Raw genomic sequence first — 18090 nt, 5'->3', positions numbered from 1 at the left:
CCTGGTCCCATGGCTTTTATTACACATTCTACAAGCACTTGTTGCACCATACACAGCCTATACATGAGTTTTTTTGTTTTTTTAAAGTTTGAACTTCAACAACCAACTTGGTCTGGATTGAAGGTCATCTTTTTTTAAATTTGCTAGTTAGGGCCTCAGTGAAGAGCTACAGTATATTCTGTAGACCATTCTCTCTGGTCAGCCTCAATCAAAAGTAACATTTTAGTTTTTCTCCGATCTCTAGGTCCCTTGTGTAGCAATCATGTTTTCCTCTCTGAGCCGCGAAAGACCACCCCGGTACTCCTTGGTGTTTTTGACGAGGGGCTTGTACACTCTGGTGTGAAGTCTCTGACGCCAGGGAAGTCATTAGCCTTCATTAGCGATTTCCAGCAGTTTCTTATGAAGTGCTGTGAATGTGTCATTTGCCCCTTTGCCAGGCAAGCTAAATGTGAGGTTTGTTTTCTTATGAAGTGGAGCAAATGTGTGCTCACCCATCCCTAGTTTGATTCATGTCCCCCAGAGTTAGCTAGGGAAGTTAGGTTTTCCTCAAGGCTGTTCTCCTAGATTTTGCTGTGCATAGGAAGGTTCTATAATGAAAAAATCTCTTTGCTGGCATTGTTTAAAACAAGATGAATTCTCATGCTGAAATGAAAATTACAATTATATCCCAAAATAAATCACGAATGCACTGTGTTCCCTGTAATAGACAAACGTGGGTTTGTTCTCTTATTTCATAAAGAAAACGTTGCTTGCTTTTACTTTTTGCGACTTTGCTTGTCAGGTAAAGTCGTCTCCCGTGTCGCGTTAGGTTTGGTGGTTGATACACTGGGTTGGAGAGGACTGAGGTTCTTGTCAAGGTCCAGCCAGAGACCAGTTTGTCTCCCAACAGTGTCCGCTACTTCTGCAAGCCCCTCAAAGTGGCCAATTAAGGCATCAAAAGGCCATGTTGCATGGCTAATGTGAGGGAAAGGTGTGAGATTTCACGTCGACCCACTCCAGGGGCTCTTTACTAGGCTGTAGGACAGCCGTCTGATCCTGCGGCCTGCCTGTGTATTGGCAGCTGTTAGCGATTGAGCAGGAGGAGATCTGCGCAGTTAAAGCAAATGGCCAGGGACTGACACCTGGGAGGTAAACCATCAGTGCTAGAGGTGATCAGTGGCCAGACCCAGGTCTGCTGGATCCACTGGGCTGGAGAGAGAGAGGCTGGGTGTAGAGGGAGAAGACCCTCCACTCTCTCCCTTTCAGCAGAGTCATGTCTGAGTCATAGGTCTGGGGGTCTTGAAATAGTGACATCTCTGCCTTGTTAAATAGGGAATGAAACCATTGTCTTAAAAACTGTATTGGCGCTTGATAAAACCTTTGCTAAAGTGCATTGCTGAAAAGAAGCGATAGTTTGTGGGTTCGTCAGGGTTTGTTATTTTTGTTTTGTTTCTTTTGCATTAGCCTGTCTGCAGACTGGAATATATGAAATGTGTTGCCCAGGTCTGTTTCCCCAGACAGCAGCTGTAAAGTATGAGGACAGACATTCGCCTGCTCAGGCAGGTCTGTGTCCTCAGCCACATACAGCGACACATCACACCTGCCGCCTCCATTTTCACTGTGTAATGGGACTGACACTGATGCTGCTGAAATGTTCACCTTATCTCTGTGGCGTTGACACACACACACATACAAACACACACACACACACACATTAAACTTCTCTCAGCCTTTAAACCATGGTGACAGACAGGACTCACAACATCCAAATCGGTTCCTCATCCATTACCTGAAATACAAGCACTAATAAACACAACAAAAAAAGCTGTGAGCTTTCTGGTGTTTGTGTTCCGGGACAGTGAGTGCTGGATGGCTGGTTATCTCTGGTTGGACCAGAGTGCGGAGCAGAAGTGCAAAGTGAGGAGAGCAACACTGAACCTGTGATTAATAACTCCTCGACAAACACTCGCTTTCACATGAAGAGGATGAAACCACACAACACTTCCTCCATCCCAGAGTGCTGCCATCAGGGTGGGTCTTCATGCTGGGCGACTGCTGGAAGAAGCAGTTAAAATCTACATCAGTTTCCCAGCCCGACAATAGACGGCTCGAATTAATATGAGATCCTGCCGTTTTAAAGGCCAATATGGCTCCCCAGGTCTTTGCTTCTACTTCACTAATGGCACAGTGATAGTACATCACCTCAACATGGGCTCTTTAAACCAGCCAGTCAATATTCTCACAGGCTAGGCTTTCAAGTTGTAAACATCTCCGGACATTTATCTAACTGCCAGGCCTTTACAAGGACCTGCACTCATCTATGGAAATGGGTTGTGTTTATCAATCAATTGTTGAACTTTAAGTATGGTCCACATCTTAGCTTTAGATTGCACGTACTTCAAATGAGACCTTTTCAGAAACTGAAACATGTATTCTCAAGGCCTGACACAGGTGATGTGCCTCTCTCTGTGAAAACAGTGTAGACATCAAGGGACTGTATGCAGTAGGCATCCGCATATAAAGGGACATTGAATGTAAAGCTTTTTGCCATGTTCTGGCAAAAGACTGATAGACGTCACATTCAATGGACACTGTCGCGGAAGGAAGTGTATTGCTGTAGACCCGTCGAGGGTGTTTCAGTTCCTGTAAGCGCTGTAGGAAGTGAGGACAACAGAGGACGATTGTGTTTAGCATATGTGAAGCCTGTGGTAACAGCAAATGATATAGGGGGGTCAGATGGCTGAGCGGTTAGGGAGTCAGGCTATTAATCAGAAGGTTGTTGGGTCGATTCCTGGCTGTGCCAAACGACGTTGTGTCTGTGGGCAAGGCACTTCACCCTACTTGCCTCGGGGGAATGTCCCTGTACTTACTGTAAGTCGCTCTGGATAAGAGCGTCTGCTAAATGTAAATGATATAAGTTGAGACTGGGCCTTTGGACGCCTGTGGATTTGACTGGATGGCGAGGGTGGGAGGACAGGGTTGTTGCCTGGACTTCTCTCTCTGGCCCTCTGGTCTCTTTCAGGCAGTGAAGTCTTGGGCCTGTGGTGCTAACTGGTTGTTAATTGCTCACCCATACACCACGCTGCCCGCATGCAGAAACAGGAGCCTGCAGGGGAAACAACCCTAATGAGATTATCTATTGAAGCATTGTCCTGTCTAGACACCCCAATACACAACCCCACCCCCAAACTGTAACCACTGTCTCTGGATGGCCCCAGGTGAAGACTCACCTGGAGAAACACTGGATGTTATCACGCAATTATAGGTTTATGCAGTATGACCCACCCACTGATCAGTGTCTGACAAAATGCAAAAATGCAAGGAACACAAATGAAGGGAATATTGTGTAAATTATTTGGCCTGAATTATTATGACAAAATAAAGAAAACAATGTCAATCCTTGGCTTTATCCTTTGCAGTATAAAAGGAAGCCAATCTGTGATAGCTTGTATCTATATATTTTTTGATTTAGTAAACCGCATATAACTTGGAGCTGAAAAAGTTTCTGTTGTTCCAGTGGTTGTATTAACTGAATGATGATGGATGATTAACCAGATTGCAAGAGGACACTAAATGTGTTTTTCTGTGTGCGGTAACATCAGTGTGAATGATATTTACACAGAATTTGGTGCCGACGGAGTCCCTGTTCTCCAACAGGGACTCCTGTCCATATTTGTTTAAAAGTCTCTTAGCAGTTAATAAAGATGCATTTCCTCATCCTTCTTCCTGTGGGGACGGTATCAAGGCTCTGTTAAGTCCCTTTGATTTCTGTCACCCTCCAATCACAGCAGGACCCTGACTCAGCATTGTGGCACTTCAAAGCCTGGGAATGGCCCTCCTAGCCCCTCCCACATCTGGGCTCCCCTTAAAGACCAGGAACACCCCATCCCTGCAACTCTGCAGACGTCTCAGGACACAGTTGTTAGCTCAGCTTTGGACTTACCTCTCTCCGCTCATGCCATCGTACTCCATTGGAATATACTGATTGATCTCCACAGATGAGCAGGATTTAAGGACTGGGAGCCAAATTGACCTCTGGATAACATTGGACCAGTTTGCTGATTCATGATAGTTTGGCAGCACATCTGTTGTGCTACCAGTGAAACCTGAGAAATGCAATCTCTTAGAGGTGAGTGTTTTTTCCTTCATGACAAAACATCTGATCTGAATCATTGGTATAAGCATATATGTACACTTATGTTCCTTCAGTACTTATTGTGCTGTAGGCCAATCGACTACTAAACAACCACATTTGTTCACATATAACTATTTGTTCACAGGCTATTCAGATTATCTCTCAGATGTCTCTGGGTCATTTTGGTCATATCATTATTTGTCGTCTGATTGTTTTGGCTTGATTCATCTGATCCAACCTGTGAACTTTTAGACATGAAGCCCAACTTCAGTGGCCCAGCCCAGCCCCCCTTGTCTGGGGGTCCAGATGCTTATCTCCAAGGCAACATCAGGATGACCCTGGAGGACTCGGAGCTCTGGAAGTCTTTCAGTGAAATAGGAACTGAGATGATCATTACCAAACCTGGCAGGTAAGACAGTCACAAAAATATATCTTTACTGTTTACTGACAGTTCATCATGTATTGAATGGAAAACGTCCTGGTATTTTAACGTTTTGGACACTGATCTCACTCTTGCATTTTTCAGGAGAATGTTCCCTCACTGTAAGATCAGCCTGTCTGGTCTGATTCCTTGTGCCAAATACATCTTATTGGTGGACATGGTACCCGAAGATGGCTTTAGATATAAGGTAAGTCACATCTGTTCCCTCTGCTAAACCTCCAGTAGTAACCGTAGAAACCCCCCAGACTTCCATGTAAGTTCCTGACATTAGTCAGGATCAGGTGAGGTCCAGCCACACTAGCCTCTCTATCACCTCCCTGACGTTGGACATCAAAGGCTGTTATCTCTTCCTGTTTTTCTATCCCCTGTTGAGGACCTACTGTACTGGCCCTCCTCTCTCTGTGGGTGGTATAAGCCAAACCACTGCTCTTCACTCTGTCTGCCTTCTCTGGCTCTCTGGGAACTGAAGCCAAAGCTTCCCTGGTTCTCACCTCTGCATGATAGTCTCTATCCACCAAAATACTGTTACGAAACTGGAACTGTGCACATCTGATCGTTGATTTCCTTCTGGACTTTCTCTAGGCACTATTTGCACTTCCCTTTTGGATAAAAAAAAAAAAAAATCGCCTGCTCAATGGCGATACAGATTTATTCACCGGGAATGTATTGATGAATAACGTGTCAAGGATGATGTTGGTGTATTGACTGTCTCTCTGTCTGCAGTGGAACAAGGAGAAGTGGGAGGTAGCAGGGAAGGCTGAGCCTCAGCCCCCCTGCAGGACGTACCTGCACCCAGACTCCCCAGCCCCCGGGAGCCACTGGATGAAACAGCCCGTGTCCTTCCTCAAACTGAAGCTCACCAACAACACCCTGGACCAGCACGGCCATGTAAGTGCACGCGTATATTCATGCTCTGTAAAAATGCCCTGTCAAATTTGAATGCAAGAATATTCGTTTTGCTTAAGCTTAAAACAAGTGTATTTGGATGCCAGTGCAGGAAGATAATTTCACTTGAGATTTCTCATATTAAGTCATTGGATAAGCCATTTATATGAGAAGAAAGTCCAACTAAATGTAAAATCTAAAAACAAGATTATCACACTTAGTTAGATGTAGAGATTTTACAGTGGGGAATTTATGTTCCACTTTGTAATCATAAATAGTAGTTACCCTGCTAAGGAATAAATATGCTACGGTCAGGCTGAACAGACCCTCTCCTCCTGAGAGATCACGGAAGCATTTCGGTTCAGACTGTGATTGTTGATCCGACCGTTAAACGTGGTCAACCGTGCCTCTTCCAGATCATTTTGCATTCCATGCACTGCTATCACCCTCGGTTCCACATCGTCCAGGCCGACGACCTGTTCAGCGTTCGCTGGAGCGTTTTCCAGACCTTCATCTTTCCGGAGACTTCTTTCACCGCCGTCACTGCTTACCAGAACACCAAGGTCAGTCTCACCCACCGCCGACCACACTGTGGCAAGACAGCCATTCTGCCTCCCATGTCGTGGGTATAAATGGTGTTTTAAAAATAAATGTTTCCCGACAGATAACCAAGCTGAAGATTGACCACAACCCCTTCGCAAAGGGCTTTAGAGATGAAGGAACCAATTCGAAAAGGTATATCTGGCTTCCATACTTTTCACATGGATTGCAGTTCGATGTTGTTGATTCTGATCGTTTGGTCTAACAAACCCCGCTGTGCTTCCCTCCGCAGACGAGCGAGTAGAAACCCAGCTTGCTCGGAGAAAAAATCGAAGAAGCCAAACACACAGAGCAGAGACACTGACGAGGACAGTCCTCCAGGTACTGATTCCCTCCAAATTGCTAGCATCTCTTTCTCAATGATCATCACTCTCTATCTCACGAAGGGTTAGGGTTATCTCTTTTGTACTCGAGTCGGTCTGACGCCGTGTGTGTTTCCCTCTAGACTTCCGCCAGTCGTCCTACGACGGCTTCGAGGAAGAGCAGGCCGACCTGTCCAAGAGGAAGGAGGGAGAGGTGAAGGAGGAGCGTTACTCCCCCTGGGCCTCCGAGAGGGAACACGCTCACGGCGGGCGGACCGAGTCCCCCGCGGGCGCAGACACCAGGGACCTGTACAACACGGAGCAGCTCGTCCCAGCCCCGGCCTCCTACCAGCCCTACAGGTGAAGCACCACATCTCAGGAGCGATCTCTACGTGAAAAAAGCCAACTCCCAACATTGTTGTTTTTGTCGAACGCACAGACTGACCCCCCCCCCCCCCCCTCCCCTCTTTATTCCGGCAGGTTCCACGAGCACGGCAAATCTCCGTCTCCGCCCTCCAGCGTCGGCAGCAGCAACGGAGGATCCGTACGCTCCGGCTTCGAGTCCAGGATCCACGACGTGGCCAGGGTCCCCGAGCACGAGGCCTCCAAGCCCCCGGCCGAGCAGGGGCCCTCTCCCTGCCTCCCCCAGCCCCCCCCGGGCCACCAGGACTACGCTGGGGTCCTCAACATGGCCATGGCCCAGACAGCCAAACCCGGGGGGGTCCTGGGCCACCACATTTACACCCCCTACAGCGCCGAGCAGTCCCTGGGCCAGTGGGGTGGCCCCGGCCCCGCCCAGTACCCCCCCCCTCCTCCTCCTCCTCCTCCTCCTCACCACCTGCCGACCGACTACACCACGCCGGCTGTCCACCACGGCTATCACCATGGCAACGTGGCGGAGTGGAGCCAGTACCCTCTCTTCTCCTACTCCTGCTGGTGAGCGCTTCTCCTGGCCGAGGGAGAGTACCTACAGAGACTTGACGAATGCCCGACCCCTCTCTTCTAACCAGGCCTCGCAGACGACTGCTGGCTGTGCCGTGTTCACTGCTGCTGCGTGAGAATGATGCATGCCCAGGCCAGACTGGGGAGACAGACACTAGAGAGAGAGAGAGAGAGAGAGAGAGAGAGAGAGAGAGAGGAGAGAGAGAGAGGAGATCTTGGAGCAGGTCTCGTCTTCCTCAGAGATTCGTTCGTCCGTGCCGTACCGTTACTGCTCACAATCCAATGTGTGTTTGTTGAATTGTCTATTTATATTGTTTTGGGGTTTCATCTCCTGCTGGTCGTAAATATTATTTTTGTAAAAAAACAAAATAATAATTTGATGTGACAAATTGCTTTTATGAAATTGTGATGTGATCTGTATATAAAGAAATGACATAATAAAAGAAACAGATTTTGAAGGCTTTCTCGAAGACATCATTTTCTTGAAGTTAACATGAACAGACTTACCTGTCTGTATCCGTGGCTACAGGTCAATGGAGAGATTCCTACAACAACAACAACAAAAAAACAACTTCCTGCAGTGTTGTTTGTTTATATTTTGTCTTTGTTGATCTAACGAGGACCACACTCTAGCTTCCACAGACCCAGCATGCATTAAAGACCCGAGTCATTGTGCCCCTGGCCCAAAGAGACAGCTAGCCTGCTGGGTTTACACACCAAAGTTATAAACCCTGCCCTGGCAATCTTTCTCTCCCTCAACGAGCGGTAAACAGCAGGAAAATGGGGGGGGACGGACGACTCGGTTCCTTTTCACCATTAAAAAACACAGAGAGGTCTTCATTGCCCCCCTTGGTGGATGGGAACTACTAATGACTGTCGTAAAGGTCACGGGTGGAGGAGGGAGGGGACGGGGGGGATGGGGTGGTGTGGAGGGACAATGAGGATGTGGGCGGCTCAATTCATTAGTCAGTCTGAACATTAGCGAGCCGAATCTCATTCTTTCTTGCCCTTTCGGACCCTGTTGATGATGCCGATATGAACACTCATTGTTTACTCAGTCTAAAAGTGAGGGTGCTGGGGGGGGGGGGGGGGGGCGGCAGACCTGGACAGCCTCTATAGATGAAGCTCGGTGAGTCATGTCACAGGTGACTCATCCCAGTCATTACTCATTATTAGACGTCAGGGGACTGAGATGTCAATTGAGGCCGAGGTAATGAAGTTGCAATCCTGGCCAATCACACATCGCTCAGGACTCGGGTCCTCGAAAGAGAGCAAATGAAAGTGAGTTCCCTCAGGAGATGATTTGAAATGATTATTCTGTTTCTCGTTTCTCATTTCATCTCAAGCCACGGTCACGGCCTGGAATCAGAGCCACCCTCTTTGCTCGCGGCTGATGGCTTCCGGAAAGACGTTATGATGAGAGAAAACAACAAAGAAAGAAAAACTTGAGCTAAAAACAACAAATGGCTGATGGAAGAACGTTAAATCTCCATTAAATCTCATCTAACACCATTTAAATACATCTGGCAAGCAGATTGTTAATAAAACCTCTCCAAGGAATATGGAAATGAGGAAATCTAACAATGACCTGCTATTACAGTTTGGGTGCATCAGGCGGCATAAAATGCAAATGGACGGCACTCCAAAGTTCATCATAAGTGCCAACAGCCCAGAAGCCAGTGATCTGAGGAGCGTTGTGTGCTGGAGGTGTGACGGCCCAGCCCTCTTCCTCCCATGACAGACGCGTCTCGTCAAATGGTCAGCGGAACCCTTCTGGAAGTGCAGAGCTCTTCCTGACTCCTTGGAGGTCACCTCTCACGCGCCCTTGTATTTCACCCCCAACCCCTAACCCTCCCCCCCTCCTCCCTCCCCCCCTCCACCTCTGGTTCCCATCTGTGGCTGACTGGTGGGTTCTGTCGATGTAGAACTGAACCGAAACACTTCCAGAAAGCCCCAAGACCCTCGTACCATAGATTTGTGAATCAGCTTTCGAAGACTGCTCCATTGGGTAATACGTGTATTTTTTTGTTGTGTTTTTAATTGCTCCAATAACGTATAGCTAAGAGCGCTACATCGACCAGCACTTTAGAGCCTGAGAGGACTTGTTAGCGATGTTAAGTGCAGTACAAATGTCTTGACAGTCCCTCTGGGAATCTCTGGTGTTGAAATGAATAGGTTCTATTCACTGACACTATGAAAACATGGCAGGCTGTCCAACCTGCGTGTGGAGCAGAAGAGGGTGACCTCCTTGAACGACGCTCTGGGGACTGGCACGGCAGTGTGAAATAAAGAGGGGGGCACCGACGAGGGGCTGGAGAGGGTCTGAAGATGAAACAGACTGAGAGGGTGAAGCAGCCGTCAAGCTTCATAAAGTCAAGGGTCTAAAGCACCAAATGGAGAGGAACCTCTGGAGACGGGGCGGGACTAACACCGTGAGACAACAGCAGCCAATCACAGCCACCACAGTCCACTCGGGCATCGACCGATGTCATGTCACTCAAAGCCAATTGAGGAAGTAAATTAGCCATAGTAAAAAAAAAAAAGCAATCCATTTCAACAATCTATTTGTTATTGTAAGGTCTCTAAATACCCTTTTATCTGAAAGACAGTCAAAGGATAGCACAATTTACAAAATTCTAAATTTAGAGACACTTTTATTGTGTTGGGATTAAAGATGTCAGTTAGTAAAACCTACTTTGTAATTTATTGTAGAAATTAATTAATTAATGTTGTGTCTATTTCATATACTGTGTACGTATTTCCCTTCGGGTTAGAATATAGTAATTACAGAAACTGTCAACAATCTATTTGACAGTAATAGAACGTATGATTCACACAAAATGTAAATATTTGTGTGTTGAAAGTGACTTGAAGGCATTGTAGTAACAGGGAGTGAAACTGAATGATTGATTCAGTAGGTAAATCACGAAAAACTCAGAATCAAAAGTATTATAATGTTCTTTATTAGAGACATAGTACGTCTTATAGGTGTATTGTAAACAGTGGTCATGTTACTTGTGATTTGCAGAACAGAGTCTTATATTCTTTCCAGATATGTCTGGTGGGACACCAAATACAACCTGCTGCCGTGTTTCGAACCGCATCATACAAAATATCTCAAACTCCTGCAACACTCTTTTCTACATTACAAATGACCTTTTTTTTATAATAGAGGAGATAGAGGAGGCACACCACCAAGAACAAACAAAAGCAAATGTTTTTGCTTGTCGATGTGAATGATGAAACAAGGCAAGACGAATGAACCCTCCAAAGTGCATGAGATCATCTTCAAGCAGGGTTCTCCAACCCTGGTCCTCGAGGGCCGCTGTCCTGCATGTTTTAGGACCAGGATTGGAGAACCCTGTCTTAAAGCATGCGGATCCTGAAGTTGCCAGGCCCAATCAGTAAACAAACATTATTACTTTAAAGCTGGACAATCAAATTCTTGATTAAGGCTTGAATGCTAAGCATTTTTACCACAGTATTGCAACATGAAGTATAACATCACACCTAAACAATATTAATGAATTGTTAAAACAAATCAAAAAACAGGAAAATAATATCCTTTTTTTTGTTGTTGACCCAAACTTCTTATCACCAGTCCCAAACAAATAAATCACACACTAAAACAAAATAAAAGATATTAAAAGGATACCAACCCGTAAAAAAAAAAAGTGTTCTTGCATAGCCAATGCCAGCGCTGTATCTCATTAGAGCAAGATGACTTACGCCGACATGAGAGAGCACTGCATCGTTATCAGGATTTCTCTTCAAGAAACAAAACTGTTCCGATTCTCTATGTGCTTCCAAAACAGATCTTTCTGTTCTCAGCTCTGCGGCGGCAACAGTGCGCTGAGAAAGCCAGGAGAGTGCCAAGAATGGACCAGCATAAATAACATCCCTTACGTTTTTTTTTTCAAAAGGGACATACCCACAAACTTAAAACTCAGGACAGGCTTGATGGACAAAACGTTGGGGTGACACAAACACACACAGAGGAAAAGGGCAGAAGGCCTTGATAACCACCCTGGTTCAGAAGCACTCTGGTCTCAAACTGGCTCGCATGCAGGGGCAGAACCCATCCTCCCCTCACCAGTCCATGAAGAAGAAAAAACAAAACAAAAAACCAAGCATCGAAAGCCTACCGTCACCGTCACATGCCAACACACGGAACACCCTGACGCTCTGAGGACCCTCAACCTCCCGTGGAGAGACCAGCGTCACCGCCCGGCCAGCCTCACCCCGTCACCTCCGAGGGGGGAGGATCGTCAGTCCTCGTAGTCCGTGGACTCCTCCGAGTTGTCCAGGTCCACCTCTTCCCAGGACGCCTTGGTGCGCTGCTCCCAGTTCTTGGCCTGGTGGAGGACGTGGCGGGGGAGGAGGGCCACGCACGCCGCCAGGCCCGACACGCGGTCCTCGAACGCCGTGCCGCTCTCCCACAGGTCCTCGTCCACGTCGTACACGTGGACGTACTTCATGCGGTTGCCGCGGTTGTGCGAGCGCCCGCCCAGGACGTAGATGCGGTCGTCCAGAACGGCCACGCCAGGCTCTCCGTGGCCCGATTGGAGCGGGCTCACCACGGACCAGGAGTTAGCCCCGGGGCTGTAGCTCGCCACCTGGAAGGGGTTAGATTAACAGGCAGATGGCTGAGCGGTTATGGGAATCGGGCTGTTCATCAGAAGGTTGCGGGTTCGATTCCCGTGGCGTGCCAAATGACGTTGTGTCTTTGGGCAAGGGACTTCACCCTACTTGCCTCGGGGGAATGTCCCTGTACTTACTGTAAGTCGCTCTGGAAAAGAGCGTCTGCTAAATGACTGTAAATGTAAACATCTTTAGTCTTCCAGACCCCTAGGTCGGTTATTAAACCCCCCTCCTTTGCATCGCTTTGGATTTTAAAGTCAGCTGTGTGAATCATTTGACATATATGAACTGAGACTATGAACTGAGCCTGACAGGGTTGTGGATGGTGTGTTGATTCACACCCCTTATGTTCGATTGGATAAAAGCGTGTGCTGCAGTACAACAGTGCCGAGAAGCAGGGCTGGGCCACGATACCTTGAGGACGTCTCTCCTGTAGCCATGTTCATCGTTGCTCCCTCCGATGACGTAGGCCCGGCCCTTGGCCGATGCCATGCCGTGCCACGCCCGCTCCACAGGGCCCTCGGCGCACGCCGCCCACTGATTGGCCTGCGGGTCGTAGCAGTAGGTCTCCTTCAGGTAGGCCGAGCCCCTCCGCCCGCACGTTATATAGATCCTGTCGTCCACCACGGCACCCGCGTGGGCGTACACCTACGGACGGATCAAGCGGACCCGCTCAGACGCAGTCAGACTCGATCGCTCTCTCTTCCTCGGAGGCAGCCGAAAGTGAGGTAACGGCGTTCGTCATCAAAACACCGCAATAGACCTAACATATGGTGGTCTGGTTGTTTGTCTACATGAAACATTTCACACATCGCTGCTATGCCTCTCACATTTGTCCTAAAAAGGACTGGCGGTGCCTCGGCACTTAAGTGGTAATGTAGTACCCTCTAGTGGACGGTGGCAGTACTGCATGTGGATTATTTCCGAATATTTTGAAGGATCGCAGCGGTCGACATACCTCTCTCCGGAGGGCGGCCACGTACTCCCAGGTGTTGGTGTGGGGGTCGTAGCGCTCCACGCTCTCCAGCTCGCTGCTGTAGTCGCGTCCGCCGATGGCGTAGATGTGCCCGCCGGCCACACACACACAGTGGTCGGCGTGCTGCTGCAGCAGGGGTTTGATGGAGCACCAGTTGTTGTGGCGAGGGTCGTATCTGAAGGGGGAGAGGCGGTGGTCATCCAGAGAGAAATCACTTTCTTTGGTGGTCAAATTCAATCAGCGGTAAGCAGATTTCTGAGCGAATTAAAAGGTCAAATTGAATCAGGCGCAGGGCCGTCTGGATAAAGAAAACCACAGACCATCTCTTCAGATCAAAAGACTTGTTTGTGTATTAGATGGCTGTTGCATGACAGAAACGTAAATAACATCTGTTTCACAGTGTGTTTCGGCACTATCCCGGGTCTCTACCAGTTCAAACAGTCATGTGTGTATTATTCCAGAAGCCTATGACAACAGAGCGACTAAGTAACAGGTGGACCTCTCTCTGTCTATCTAGATCACATTAAAACGTGTCTGTACCGGCCCTGTGGTCCTACCTCCAGCATCGAGTCTCCGCCCGGAAACCACCAGTGTTTTTGTCGCCTCCGATGAGATAGACGAAGTTGTTGAGCACGGCGATGCCCTGGTTGGACATGTGAGGGGCCTGGGCCGCCGCCAGGGACCTCCACTCGCACCAGCTGGGGTGGTAAACCTGGAACAGGTCCTCGCTTTCGGTGAGGGAGCCGGAGGAGAACATGCCGCCGAAGGCCAGGAGGCAGTGGAAGCTGGAACGGGGCTGGGTGAGGGGGCCCTGGAGGACGGGCTGCCACACCTCCTGCTCGTGGTAGCGCAGGGCAGCCGTCACAGACTCCTTGAGGGGACAGTCGCTCAGACGGCCCGAGAGCCTCTGCAGAACCTGCTCCTCCATCAGGCAGAACCGCACCGCCTCCAGCATCTTCAGATCGTCCTGCGGGGGGTGGAGAGGGGCAGGGGTGGCCCAGGGAGGAGGGGGGATCAGGGTGGAGGTGTGTGTGGGAGGGGGGATCATATACTCCTGAATAGACAGTTTCATGCTTTCCTTCCAAGCTCCATCGGCGAACCGGTTAGAAACTTGTTCTTCCGTCCACATAACACATAGTGCAGCAAACACAGTGACGTAATGACGCGGCTCTCCATCGCCACGGGAACATATTCTATTGGGGGGGGGGGGGGGCTGGCGGCGGGGGGCTTAATGTTGCGGGGCGGTGCCGCGGTGGTGGATTTTCAAGTCATATCATTTTTAATTCTCGTTCTGTCCTCAGGGGGGGCTGCTGCAGAACCCTCAGCACCCCTAGTTCCCGCCACCATTCAGCTCTCAAGCCCGTGGAACACAGCCAACCTGCTCTCCCAATCTTCCCAAGTTGAACCAACCGCAAACCGGCACAAGGCCACAGGGAATGTAGTGTCTGAGAGGGGGGGCGGGGTGGGGGATGGGGGGGTAGGTAGACAGGACGGCCTTACCTGCAAGCACACCTGGTCCGTCTCCACCTGCTCCGGGCTGTAGTGGTAGTGCAGAGCTGCCTCGTACACCTCGTTCTCCGAGGCCACCTCCAGCTCGTTGCTGCACAGCACGCTGAACACCTTCTCTGGGGGCAGCTGGCGGTACACCTCGGTGCGAGAGAAGGTCTGGATGTTGTGGAGGATGTAGGAGTGCACCTTGGCCCCCAGCTGTCGCAAGCTGTAAATGTCCGCCAGCTTGTCCACCTCCAGGATGTTGCTGTCGTCCAACCAAGAGAAGAGGAAGTCACAGCAGAAGCCAATCACGTCTTCGATCTATTAAAGGAACCAGGAAGTGAGGTCTATTAAAGGAACATGTAGGAAGTGAGGTCAGTGGAAGGGTCACAGGTCACAGGCTACGAGCCATAACCTCCAGAGTTACCCAAACGCTTGGATTTCCTTTTGGGGGATAATAAAGTTAATTTAATGGATACCTACATTACATTTACATTTATTCATTTAGCATAGGATACCTATGACAGCTAGAAGGCTGAGAAGATACCTGCATGAGAGTGGCGGCACACAGGACCTCCTGCACGTTCTCCAAGTCCAGCTCCAGCTCAGACGTGTAGATGAAGTCCAGAAGCTTGGTCATGGCTACGAACGTCACCCCGTGTACTGGGATGTCGGTCTGTTGAGTTTCTCTGAGGCCTCCGGCAAACATGCCTCTGTAGAACATGAATGCATGGTCAGCAACACACCCAGAGTCCCTTTCAACTTGAACTAAGAAGGAAATGCCAGGTGGGTGGCAGCGAGCCTACCGGAAGTAGTCACATGACGCTGCCAGGAGAATGCGATGGGCTTTGATGGGCTTGCCCTCTACCAGTAGCACCACGTCAAATAGGATACCGTTCTCCCTCAAGGCAAGCAGGCCGTCCAAGAGACTGCGAGAGTGGACACTGCTACGGTACGTCTGACGGCCACAGTTGCTTGATGAGCCGGCAGGTCCACCCATCGTGCTCAGTTTGCCATCATCAGCCATTACTGGACAATCCTTCTACCTCACATTACTGGATAGTAACCCCTGGTCACATACACTGACGTCCGTATGGGGTTTACATCCTGCGGTTTGGAAAGCAAACATTAAGACGTTAATCTTAACAACTATATGCACATGCATTTAGCACTCACAAAGAACCGAACTGCAAGCTACTGAGTAAGAGCTAGGATAGGAAAATAAACATTATACTGAGATGTGCGACCTACCACGTAGGACAACTAGATCTTGATAGATACCTATAGAATGGCTAGACTAGTTGAGCTGGTTTCAAACAGGCTGATTTACTCTATCTAGATAGCTAGAGCTAACAAGTTAGCCAGCTAATAGACGAAAGCGAACTTTTGAAGTCACACACAAGTCGACTATGAACAAGCAAAGGTTATCGAAGAAGCCACCGACCGACATTGAAGTCGGATCGGTTTAGAAGTACGTTCAAGTTCAACTACAAACGCGTTCGATTTACAGCGAACTATTTGTCTTAATTGTGAGAAACGTTGTTGGTTTACTGTACTACACAATAATAAATAACCTGTGTTTACTTCTTATGTTTTCACCAGCTGGTACCACACACATACGCCCATTCAGTGTGAGATCACATCCGCCCAAAATATGTTATTTGCGCATTTTTCTCTCTCAAAGGGTAAATTACCTGGTCGTCTCGGACGTCCTCCAAGCACCAGAAAGTAAGGAATATTATGTATAACTGATGATTAATCTAGCTTAATGTGTTTGCCACCCTAAATTACAGGGTATTGTTATTGGAGCTATCTGTTTGTTTAAGTTTTCTGAAGTTGTCATTGGTTAGAAATAGCGTTTTCAAGCAGCGTACACCAAACTCATTGCAATAATATAGGGAGTCACTGGGCATTATATTTCGTTCTTTCCTCTTTTTTCCCTCCAAGGGCAGTAAATGTCGCACTGTTGCTCCCCTGTTGACCAGAAGAGGACACTCTTTCTACATTAAACATGAACAGTTTGATTAATCTGTTTATTTACCATCTGTTGGCCAAAGAAAAAAATATGACATTTTAGAGCTCAAGATACAATTATCCTAGAACTGTTACACATACATTTCATTAACAATGACATGCTTGGGCCTAGACTATCCATGTACATATTTGCTGGTTACCTACAGTGTTTATGACTTAGGCCAAGTCATAAATGACTTAACCATGTTCTACCATGTGATTTATACTATGACCTTTATTATATGTCACATATAATAATATAATAAAGGTCTTGTAGTGAAAGGCTTGCCATCCTTGTAGATTAGCAGAGTATCAGAGGTGTTTTTATCGTCATTCATTGTATATCTGAATTTGTTTTGGAGCAGCTGTCATTGTGTCACAGCGTGACAGATGTTGAACCATGCTTCGGTTTTACAGTTGCAAACGCTGTCTGTACTTATCTTCGCTGAGCTGTCAAACAAAAGCAAGACCTCTAATATTAGACATATCTAATCAGCTTGTTTAGACAAAGGGGTTTTTCCATAGCTTCATATTACGAGTGCTGCACAGGCTCATAAAGAGTTTTCTCCTGCCCTGCTTTTCCTGTTTCATCAAGGCCTTCGTTTATGACATCATTCATCTTCGCGAGAAGCACTTTTACATACTGCGTGTTGTGACACAGGGTGTACATTTTACACTATAAAAAAAACCCGGACCTGATGTGTTCAATCGCTTACTTCACTGGATGCTTGACACCATAAACCATGTTATTATTGATCATCGTTTTTCATATTGTGTCCTTGTCTTCTTCACTTTCAAATATGTTTGAAATCTAATCTCTAGGTCTTGTCAGTTTTATTATCACGATTTTGCCTTTTCCCAGGACCATGTCTACACCCAGAACAACTCCTTCCTCAAGTAAACTCGAAGGCTGACAAAATCTTTTGTTTGGTCTGAACAAAGTAATCAAAGCGACCACAAATGACTGAAGGGAACATAATTCAGTCAATATTAAACAGTGTTAATCTCTGAGTCAGTTGTCAGGTTCCTGCTGTGAAATTACAAACTGATATGGTGTTTTGCAAAGATAACAATGACCCAATTCATAGTCCTTATGAAATATTGTCTTATTATACACGCCGTCTATAGATAGTGATGAGAAAGGCACATGTTATAACTGGTATAGAGAAGCACAATGTCTGATTCCTGGAAATTATTTAATTAGATTTGTTTCCATGATTAGTTTTATGGTTGATCATGTCAGAAACATAAGCTAGCTCTATCAACATAAAGACAGACAGAGTATTTTCTAAATTGTAAGCATTTGACATGTCCAGCATAGCATTGTTAAACCTGTAAAATACAGTCTACTTTTGGCTTGAAATTCAAATATTTGACCATTTGACCAACTGCATCTGTCCCACCTTTGTCCACTCTCCAAGATCTCAGCAAAGACTTATGGGTAATTTTCCTCAGTTTCAGAAAGAGAGGCCAGAGGTCACGGGGAGAGTAGGAAAATATCCTGTCAACTCAAATCCATCTATTATGCCCTCAGGCAATACAATATGTTTTTCTTAGGTTAAACAGTTGCTGACGTCGGCAAGTTGATATCAATGACTAGGAATAATGGGGTTCTCATTGCATTGATGTGGACTGTATTGTGTCTGCAGGCAGAGCATATTCTGTCATGTGTGTTTGTAGAGTT

The 18090-nt window shown here is 47.4% G+C and overlaps 2 protein-coding genes across 4 annotated transcripts; one reads left to right on the top strand and one right to left on the bottom strand.

The window, feature by feature from the left end:
• Positions 1–3869: 3869 nt before the first annotated feature.
• tbx16 (T-box transcription factor 16) lies at positions 3870–7646 on the top strand. The gene is made up of 9 exons (XM_062451609.1): positions 3870–4108; positions 4367–4523; positions 4641–4743; positions 5280–5444; positions 5858–6004; positions 6106–6176; positions 6274–6362; positions 6487–6703; positions 6824–7646. The coding sequence occupies exons 1-9, from the start codon at positions 4093–4095 to the stop codon at positions 7281–7283; spliced, it is 1425 nt and encodes a 474-aa protein (XP_062307593.1). The 5' UTR covers positions 3870–4092; the 3' UTR covers positions 7284–7646.
• Positions 7647–10227: 2581 nt separating this feature from the next.
• klhl22 (kelch-like family member 22) lies at positions 10228–16011 on the bottom strand. 3 transcript variants are annotated; one of them, XM_062451773.1, is made up of 8 exons: positions 15978–16011; positions 15200–15500; positions 14941–15106; positions 14403–14714; positions 13460–13869; positions 12885–13077; positions 12341–12574; positions 10228–11901 (listed from the first exon to the last, which is right to left on the bottom strand). In XM_062451773.1, the coding sequence occupies exons 2-8, from the start codon at positions 15418–15420 to the stop codon at positions 11554–11556; spliced, it is 1884 nt and encodes a 627-aa protein (XP_062307757.1). In that variant the 5' UTR covers positions 15421–15500; positions 15978–16011; the 3' UTR covers positions 10228–11553. The 3 variants fall into 3 exon arrangements, with proteins under 3 accessions (XP_062307757.1, XP_062307755.1, XP_062307756.1); XM_062451771.1 differs by having other exon boundaries at positions 15645–16000; XM_062451772.1 differs by having other exon boundaries at positions 15968–15997.
• Positions 16012–18090: the final 2079 nt, after the last annotated feature.

The sequence above is a fragment of the Osmerus eperlanus genome, chromosome 25 (genome assembly GCF_963692335.1).
Source record: "Osmerus eperlanus chromosome 25, fOsmEpe2.1, whole genome shotgun sequence".
In the NCBI taxonomy this organism is placed as follows: Eukaryota; Metazoa; Chordata; class Actinopteri; order Osmeriformes; family Osmeridae; genus Osmerus; species Osmerus eperlanus.
Note: the sequence above shows the minus strand (reverse complement) of the source record. Positions and strands in the feature narration are given on the sequence as shown.